This window comes from Vigna radiata, unplaced genomic scaffold (assembly GCF_000741045.1).
Source record: "Vigna radiata var. radiata cultivar VC1973A unplaced genomic scaffold, Vradiata_ver6 scaffold_43, whole genome shotgun sequence".
NCBI classification, from domain to species: Eukaryota; Viridiplantae; Streptophyta; class Magnoliopsida; order Fabales; family Fabaceae; genus Vigna; species Vigna radiata.
Genome location: NW_014542924.1, coordinates 2,273,474 through 2,283,650, shown reverse-complemented (window position 1 = coordinate 2,283,650; position 10,177 = coordinate 2,273,474). Strand labels below are relative to the sequence as shown.

Here is a 10,177-nt window from a genome sequence, read left to right as displayed (position 1 = left end):
CAAATTTCAAAAAGATTTATTTAAATCTAATTCATTTATTTTTCCTTGTATTTATTTTTATTATTGTAAAATAACTAGAGAAGTAAGAAAATATTGTTGGACTGTTTTGTTCGACAATGTTGTTTATGGATTGAATGGGTCATTAGTAAAAGTATTAACCTAGACCTCATTACCACCATCAAAAAGGCATAACATTAAGAATTGGGACAGATATTAGTGGAAGCGTCAAATTGCTACACCTATAGGAGATGGTTGAAGATGACACTATGAGAAAACACTAAGAATAGAGTTTTGAAATTTGAGACACGACCATCTGCAACTGCAATTTGAAAATAACGAACACAACACACATCAGACGTTTAAAGCCCAAAATTATTACTCTCCAAATAATCCAACGGCATCACACAAATAGACCAATGTATAAAAAGAAACAGTAACGAGCAGGCTTCTAAAAACAAAAATTCTCACATGAGAGCTTTCCCTAAAACATAATTTCTATATAGCGCAATTCCTCTCGCTGCCATGATTGTTGATTCTGTAACAAAGGTTACGAAATTGCATTATAACAAGCACCAAAACCACAAACAATATGCATAACAGAATACAAAACCATTTGGGAATTACTAAGGAGAAAAAAAGGCACGTAAAAATACTTACAAATTTTATTGAAGGCAACAATGTCACAACTCTGGACATATTCATTGATGGGCTCAACTGTGAGATGTTCCTCAATAAGAGTGTCGACAGAAACTAGGTCATCCACGATAGTAAGCATAATTTGCAGTTTCTTGATGCCGTACCCAACAGGAACAAGTTTGGCTAAGACACAAAAACAATTGATATCAGAACGAAAAAGAGGAGCAGACATGATAAGCCGAAAATAGAAGTACGCAATGCAAACATAATGGAAAGAAAAAGTTCGAATTCTCTCTAAATCAAGGACTGGAGAACACACAGAAAATTGAATCATATAATTCAACTATTTTAGGAAGTACATCAAAATGAAAACAGTTAAGAAAGTTCAAAATACGTAAACATATCAATAAACAAAGCCAAAATATATAAATAAAAATGACATACATGCACCCCAAAGCAAGCCTTCCATGCTAACAGATCTCACTGCTTCCTCGAGCTTCTTCATGTCGGTTTCATCATCCCATGGTTTCACATCCAACAGAACAGATGACTTCCCGGCTGAAAAATGGAGTCAGCCGAAAATCAATGCACGCACAAAGTGCTATAAATAGGGGAGGGGGCAGCATAAAGTTCAAAGATAACAGGTAAATGACAATAGTGAAACTTACATTCTTTCTTTTTTCCAGATGCCTTCACTGCAGCTGCCCGTTCCTCCGCTGCCTTCTTCTCTTCCTCTGTCTCTTCACCAAACAAATCCACATCATCATCATCGTCATCCTCAGCAGCAGCAGCCTGAAAAAACAACGTACATTAAGTGAAAGGTCAATAAAATATTATAGTTAAGCCACACAATGCTAAAGAAATTAATCCAACACCACAATTGAAATATTTATCATAAGAAAGATGCTTGCCTTTGTATCAGCAGCTGGGGGAGTTGCAACAGGCTCAGCAACAAGAGATCCCTTAATAGTGACACCAGATCCCTCACCAGAAACACCACTGTAAACAGAAAATTGGCATAAAAATATAATCATCTCACGTGCCAAGTATTATATATATATAATTGGCGAGCAAGTCAGGGGAATCGAACTTACGAGATTCTTAACAAAGCATCAATGTGCTTGAACCACCTAGACACATTGACATACTCAGTTGATGGAGCAGTTGGCAAAGCTGCATAGACAGTGAGATCATCCTTTGAAGCTTGGTACCTATAGAGCACGTGAAATGGGACAATACACAAAAAAGAAAGATTAGAAAAAAAAAAAGAAAAAATACAAAAAAAAAAAGATGGATGAAAGCAGTGACATACCCAGTGATGTAACTGCGTGAGAGAAGGTACTCATCAAGCTTCTTCAACCCAGAGGCAGAGCTAAGGTCGTAGAATGTGACTGCCATGCTTGCTATGTGCGTTAATTCTTCTACAAAAGATGTAAAACGAATTGTAATATCGGCAATACGAATTTCAAAAAAATTAGAAAAATCAGATATTCGATTGAAATCCATTAACAGACTCCTTCGAACCTCGAAGTGACCTAAAAAGGCATTAAACCCCAAAAAATGTAATTCCACCAAGAGAATTTGGAAATTTTGAGAGGAAAGTGTTGCAATTAGGATAGGTTTTGGGAACCCAAATTCCATAGGAAAAAATATGGATAGAAGGAGGCTTCTTACCAGTGTGAGAAAGGCAAACGAAGGCAGCACAGACGAGAGACAGACACAGTGAATGTGAGAGAGAAAGATAATCCCGTTTTAGTTGCTTCAAACTGAAACCCTAACCCGAATTTGCAACTTGGGCATGGGCCATCATCAAATTGGGTTACCTGCCATTTTATGTTGAAATGAACATTGCTATTCTCACCCTTTTTTTTCCTAAGTTTACTACAACATATATTAGGCTAAAATATTTATTTCGTCATAATATTCATTATAATTATTTAATTAGGTTTCTTTGATTCAATTAATTTCTTTTAAAATGATCGATTATATTATAATGATTAACGACATTAAAATCTTTAACAATAGAGTGAAAAAGATTGAATTGGTAGTATGTGTCTAACTTAACTATATAACTTTGTTTTTTATTTTGATTTACTATATAAGAGTTTGGAGTGAGACTTTCATGTACAAGCCTCTCTTCTTTTTCACCTCACTCTTAGTATTTCTTTTCTTCTTTCCCTAGGGAAAAAGAGCACATACAGGAGGTTTTCATCTTTCTCATTCTCTTTTTACTTTTTCTTATACAAAATCACGCATAAGCCACATCTCTTCCTTTTTTCTTCTTCACCTAAATATTTCTTTTCCCATCCACTAATGAAACAAACAAAACATTACTCTCCTAAAAACCCACAACAAAGCCTTTATCCTCTCAATTCCTTCACTCTTCTTTTCTTCTTCACATGTCGTTCTCCTCCAAATTTCCTTATGTTCTTCCCTAAATCCAACACACGTCATTGAGCCTTGAGTTGAGTGGCCTTACTAATGGGAGCAAATCCCCTTCATAGAGTTAGTTTGTGCTTGCCATAATTAACTTAATAGGAGTAGTAGTTATAGTGATCAGAACCTAAGTAGGTTCTCGTGCGTTTCCCGCCACCAAAGGCATCGTTTAAATCCGTTATCACCTTTGGTGAGCAAGCACATCCTTTGTTAGCCGCTAGCCATTCCTTCTTCGCACAAGTTTGTCACGATGTGTAAAGAGTCATCTTTGCCATTATTGAGCCCTCGATGAATCATCCCATTTGAACCCTAATTCATGATACATTTGTGAGGTGTAGTAGTGAATTATGAGTTCATGAATCCTTATGAGAGCATAAAGGACCTTCCTAAGAGGATTACTAAGAGTGTGACAAGAAGGGAGAACTTTGTAAGACCCGTGAAAAATATAGTAATTAGAAATAAAATAGTCTTGACACTTTGGTATTTTTGTCTGGTAATTAGTGTTCTTGTGTGTATATATTTATTAGAAAATAATTGTTATGTTATTTCTTTGATTTTATTTTAGTAAATTGAAACACATGTTTGGTACGTTTGTTGGATTTGATATGTGTGTGTTATTACTAATGTGATGTGTAGCCTTGTTAGTAGAAATGGTTGTCTAGGATTGAATGGTTATGGGTTCAATTCCGAGGAAGAAGAGTTTAAGAGAAATGTAGTTTTATTTGTATTCTTACCTAGGGAAAAAAAGGTTTTTTACCCGTTCTTAATTAGGTGTATAAATTAAAATAAGGAACGTGTGAAGCTTGAGCAATGTAGTTTTATTTGTATTCTTACCTAGAGAACGCGTGAAGCTTGAGCACCCTTTTAGGAGCCCTCAGCGCTAGAGCCTATCGTACCACGCCTGAACGCCCCTTTTGGGGCGCTGAGCGCCACTTTCCAGATGCACCACGCTTGCTTGCCCTCTAATTGTAGTTGAGCGCCAGTTTCAGTATCGCACACCGCCCGGGCGCCCTAAGTGGGGCGCTGAGCGCTAGCGACATGGGCTGGGCTTTGATTCTGTTTTGATTTCGCTCTATTTAAAGGACTCAAACGCCTTAAGTTTTGTATCTTTGGCAGAGGAGGGGCAACAACACACTTTTTCACTCTTTGGAGGCGGATTTGGATGCAGGAGCTTCCATCTCCAACTTTTAGGGTTTCTCTATCTCATTCTTCCCCATTGTTCATCTAGTTTCACCATGACGATGGTGAACTAACTTCTATTTATTGTTGGGGGATGATGTAACCTTGTGAACTCTCATGTATTTGAATTGATTCTTAATAATATATGCTTCTTTCATTAATTTTTAGGGTAATTCTTCTGTATCAACGCTTGCTTTGTGTAACTCATTATAGCATGGTGTATGAATTGCATGAGTGTCGGGAGGTTCCTTACAATTCAGGTTCTTGTAGAATTATTCCCAAGAGCAGTATTTTTTAGGGATGAGGGTATGAGTCTTGGTCGTCTTAAGCTCTTGATCTTCAAAATTAATTACTAGGAATGTTAGGAATCGTATGAACTCGTAAATAAGGATATACTTTCTTCACCAAGGGATCAGGTTTTAAGTAATTTAGTGAGTGACGTTAACATTAATGCATGAAGAAGAATTCTTATTTAATGAGAGTGAACTTGGTGAAATTTAACCCCAACAACATATTCATCTCATAATACAAACAACATTCATTCATCGTTATCCTACTCTCCAATTGATCAAACTGCATTCATATTTAATTTTCTGCAATTGCATTTGAAACCAATGATCTTTTTTTCTTTAAGTCTTAATTAACCAGGTTATCACACGACTGTCTAGTGCCGAGAGTCTCTTAGGACATGATACTTGCTCTTACCATTTTATATTACTTGTGCGATTCGGTACACTTGCCGATCCATCAACACTTACCTTGTTTTTATTGTATGTGTATATGCTCTTGATTATCTGAAATGGTGATCTTTTCTTTGATGCAAGTGTATGTATGAGAATTTGTTTCTACAATATGATATGGTGAATATCATGGTGGTTTTTGTTGGGTTTTCTCAAGAGAGTATGCATGATTTTTGTTGTGTTTTCTTATGATGGTATGTATGGTTGTAAAAAGATATGAAGGTATGTATGGGTGAAAGTTTTAACATGCAGATGTGTGTGATAAAGGGGTGTGTGATGATATAGGAAGTATATTTAGCGAGGTTGGGTGTAATTTTAGTTTCATCACTAGAATAATTGATTATCTGGATGTTAATCGATTATCCTTTCACACCTTGTATATTTAGATAATTGTTGTGGAAACCTCTCTGGAATAATGGATTATCATCAGGGGATAATCGATTATCGTAGTGTATTTTTGTTGTAAGAGTGTGTTTGGAAGAAGAATGAAGGAGGGACAAGTTTTAAGGGTTGTAGAACGTGATGTTGAGCAGGGAAGGAAGTTATTTGCTATGTTTGGGGTCAGTTGGACACTTGATTGATGATGGAGCACGAATATGTGATGTAAAGAACTAAGGTATGTGGTTGATCAATAAGCATGAGAGGTGGAGGACATGTATCTGCTTGTTGTACCTGGTAAATCTTGAGACTATCAGTCGTGCGTTATGGGATAACAACTCTTTTTGGCCTTGTGTATAGGGAGAATGATGTTTTTCCTAGTCTTTGTGTGATAGGGAAACATGTCCTTTAATCGCGAAGGTGGGACGACTTGAACGAGCTTGTTTGGGGAAGCTATAGGTGACCTATATAGGGAAGCTACAGGTGTGAGAGGTAGGGTACATGAGTGTGACTAAGTCTTTTCATGATGAAGTTCATGGGGTTAAGGATGCTCATGGTGATGTTCATGAGGGGGATATTCATGATGGTGTGTTCATGATGGGGATATTCATGATGGTGGTATATTTATGATGATGACCATGCTATTGAAAATGCTCCTAAGAAATCTAAGTTGATAGTGATGTAACTGTGACAAGAATGGTTACTCTGGTGGTGTAGTTAGCATAAGTGTTGATGAATGGATATACTATTGGTCTACGTGTGTAATGTTCGTGGTGAAATCGAGGATTGAGGGTCATTGTTGATTTGCATTAACGAGGGAATTATCGATTCATTGTGTTGTTAGTGCTTAAGATGAGATTGCTTCTTGATGTTATGTATTATATTTGTTAATCATATCTTGTATTGTTATGATTGGTGCCATTGGTAGCTTACCCCATATTTGTTTGTGTTTGTGTGTTTGTGAATGAAATTATCAGCGATAATCGTATAATGCATTATGCGTGACCAAATCATATTGTAGATGTTCCATAAACATGATAGATTCGCGAGGTGATAGGAAAAGATTTGGGTTTTCTTTAAAAGTTTTTTTGTTTATAGTTTTGAGAGAATGTAATTCAGAATCATCTTTATTTCTTTGAATATTTTAATTCGTGAATAATTTAACTTGGACATTGCTTTTGGAACTTATATGATTTTGAATTATTTTCTCACGTTTAAATATTGAGGTTTTGTGAGAAATATGTTTATGCGCTATGAGAAAGTTTTGAAATGTTCGATTTTTGTAACAACTCGTGACACCTTGAATTTAGGGTGTTACATATTGTTATCAGAGCCATGTTTTTGAAAAAACTTTGTGGTCTTAGGGAGTAAGCTCGTATAACATTGTTGTGTAAATGTGCATTGTTTGTGTAGATGTGCATTGTTTGTGGTCTTAGATTATAATGCATGCTTATGTGGATGATGTGCATTGTTGTGTAGATCCCCTTACGGAAGAATTTGAAACTGTTGTATACATGTGATTACTTGTTATATTCCCGCTATCAGGGTTATGTTATGCTTGATCATGTATGTTTAAACTATTTTACGTTATTTGTTTTGTTTTAAAATATGATGTGCCTGGTTGAACATGACCAAAAACCCAATCTATTTGTTTAAGTTCAATGGGAAGTTAGGCAGTCTTTGCTACATCTTATGAGTTGAAAGAACTTAGAGTATCAATGTTTGATTTGAGATATGAGTCAGTGATCTCTACACTAGCATCATGGCAAGTCTCAACTGGCTCAATCTATGTTGGGTGTTTGTTAAAGGTAGTCGGGAGCAGATTCAAGATATCAGGGAAGGAGTTGCATGTTTTGTTATGATAGCAAATGAAAAAAAAAAAGTGCAGAAGAGCAGATAATAGGTATATCAGTGGAGGAGTTTGTTGATGTGTTTCCAGATGAAGTTCCAGGTTTGCCACCAAGCAAGGAACTATATTTCAAAATTGACTTAGGGTTGGGAGCAAGATTAGTATCTATGGCTCCATACAGGATGGCTTCAACTAAGTTGGCAGAACTAAAGAAGCATATAAAAGATCTGTTGTAAAAGAAGTTTATCCAATCTAGTGTATCGTCGTGGGGAGCTCTAGTGTTGCTCATAAAGAAAAAGGATGGGAGTTTGAGGCTATGCGTTGACTACATACAATTGAATAAGATTCCTTGAGCAACCGCGGCCTATTCCCCCTTCAACCTTCTAACATTCCCTAAATGGCAGTTGGAAAGACAGTTGGGGGATTCATAACGTCAGGGAATAGACCGCGGTTGCTTTGAGAACCGCGCGGCCTATTCCCTAATCTGAATAAATTTTAAATATTTAAGGGAATAGATCGCGGTTGGACGCTAAACCGCGACATATAGTTTGAAAAAAAATTCAAAAATACCATTTTGATTTATTTTTTTCAGTCGAATAGGTCGCGGTTTCCTTCACAATCGCGGCCTATTCCGCTATATGACAGCGATTTTATTTTGAATCGTGATAGTATTGTTTAATTAGGTTAAAAAAAACTGTGAACTGTTTCGTCTTCTCCACGCGAATTTCTGAAACTCAAACTCTCGAAGCTTTCTCCTCTCTCTCTGTCAACTTCCGCAGCTATTCCTCTTCTGCAAATTTCCTCTGTCAGGCTCCACATTCGATATTGACGCCTGCCATTCCTCCGTCAGCCATTCCACATTGACACCGATACCTCTCCGCCGCGTCCCTTCTTCTCCGCCGTGCCTATACCTCGACACCGTGGTACGTCTTCCATTCCTCTTTCTTTTTTTCCATTTTCTTCTCATCTTCTGATGAAATTTTTGTGTTATATTGCAATGTCATCTAATAGTGTTTATTTATGAAATTATTGAAATATAATTTTCAGTATGAAGATAAATTATATATCTTGTTTGTTTTTGTTTTTACTTTAAAATACTTGACATAGGTTATAGTTTTTAGTCAGATTTTTGTTCTCGTACATCTTCCTGTACCAGTAATTACTCACAAGAGGAAAATTTGTCATGATTAATATATTTTCTAATTTAATATTTTTTAAATCCAGATTAAATTCCAATTATCAATTTAGTTAGAATCTGATAAATTAAACTCTTCCAAAGTTTTGTATGTTCTTACTAGACTATTTGAAATGCTAGGTCTTTTGCTTGATTTGTTTATATCACTTATTAAGCAAGTTTGCTTATCATTTTTGGGGAATTGTTAGTAAATTTTGGAATATGCTATTCGCACAAATGATTATTACAGTTTCTTTGCATTATTTTCTCAAGAATATTTTAGGTGGTGCATTTCTAAACATTAAGAAAACTTAGAATAAAAATAGTTTACGTGTTAGAAAAAAAATAAAAAGTTAAATTCAAAACGATAAGAAAACTTAGAACAAAATAAAACGTGTTAAAAAAACGTAAATTCTATTAAAAATGTTAACTAAGTTTCTGAATAAAATGTATTTCAAACGAAGTTCATATATATCAAAACGGATTTAATGACTTTATCCCATAACTTATTTTAACTTATGGAATGAACAACTTTAATTTTTTAAATAAAAATATAAAAGAAAACGATTAAAAATTGGACAAATTGCATAAAAAAAATATCAGTAATAAATAACAACTATAAAAAAAAGGGGGAAAAACATTTAAAAATATAAACAAAAGCAAGTTAATTCGAAAACTTAACTAGGCAAGTAAAGTAATTAGTTTAAATCAACCTCCGAAAAACTAAATCTTTTTTTTTTCAACTAGCTTGTAAGTTTACAACCTTCTTTAATATATAAAATTGAATCGGTAGATTCATAAAATAACTTTATTTTAATACATATTATTTATTATTAGATTATTGAATTTATTTGCTAAAATAGATTTTTCTGTGTCAAAATATTATCATTATTTATTTGACTTTGCTAAAATATATCAATCGATTTTCTGAACGGTAACTACTAAAAGATTTAAAAACATTCTGAAAAAACAAAATGGGAAAATATAGGAGAAACTTTTTAAAAGTTAGTAATATAAAATTTTATATCTGCCACATAAACGTTTTGTTGTATTTGTGTGTAGGTGTTGTGATTTTGCTGCGTTCTAAGACTTGGATAGTCATGTCTTCTCTGTTGTTGGTTCCTTTTTCACGCTCTCAGGTTCCTATTATTGTGTTTATTAAAAAAATTTTGTAAATTTTTAATTTTTTGTATGTTGAATATATGTAATTATGTGTGATTGAATGTTTGAATTGATCATTTGAATGCTTATTAATTGTATGACTGTATGACTGAATTGATTGTATGGTTGAATTGATTTAATATGAAAAAATGTATAATTGTAATTTTGTAATATTTATGAATGAATCGAAATTAGATTTATTTACCACGCATTAGTGCTGAGTACGAGAGAGGGGTAGATGAATTTATACAATTTGCACAACGTAATGAGGGTACAAGTGATGATGAAGTGGAGTTTAGATGTCCTTGTGTGAACTGTTTGAATGGGAGAAAGTTGAACGCAACCCAAATTAGAGAACATCTTATATGTGATGGTTTCCTAAGATGCTATACAACATGGATATGGCACGACGAAGAAATGCACTTTCCGACTGACTCGCAAACTGAAAATGTTATTGATTCCACTATGGAAGAAGATCGACCGGATGAAGACAAATTAGAGGACATGATCCCCGATGTTGGCACTAAAATTTTGCCCAAGCTCATGTGTATGAGACGATGTCGACTGATGCGGAAACACCTTTGTATGTCGGTTCAACTAAGTTCACACGTTTGTCAACAATGT

At 34.8% G+C, this 10,177-nt stretch overlaps 1 protein-coding gene across 1 annotated transcript; it reads right to left on the bottom strand.

Moving 5' to 3' along the window:
• Positions 1–284: 284 nt before the first annotated feature.
• LOC106752722 (elongation factor 1-delta) lies at positions 285–2,442 on the bottom strand. Its single transcript, XM_014634453.2, has 8 exons — positions 2,311–2,442; positions 1,949–2,057; positions 1,731–1,847; positions 1,548–1,635; positions 1,305–1,428; positions 1,081–1,194; positions 658–819; positions 285–535 (listed from the first exon to the last, which is right to left on the bottom strand). Coding segments are annotated over exons 2-8 (693 nt in total). The 5' UTR covers positions 2,035–2,057; positions 2,311–2,442; the 3' UTR covers positions 285–533.
• Positions 2,443–10,177: the final 7,735 nt, after the last annotated feature.

What these genes read in the sequence shown, in the direction of transcription:
- LOC106752722 (XM_014634453.2), bottom strand. Translation starts at nt 2,034, where the DNA reads ATGGCAGTCACATTCTACGACCTTAGCTCTGCCTCTGGGTTGAAGAAG. An exon ending in TCACGCAGTTACATCACTGG is followed by an intron (nt 1,848 to 1,948) that starts GTATGTCACTGC and finishes CGTGCTCTATAG; the next exon opens with GTACCAAGCTTCAAAGGATG. An exon ending in CCCCAGCTGCTGATACAAAG is followed by an intron (nt 1,429 to 1,547) that starts GCAAGCATCTTT and finishes TTGTTTTTTCAG; the next exon opens with GCTGCTGCTGCTGAGGATGA.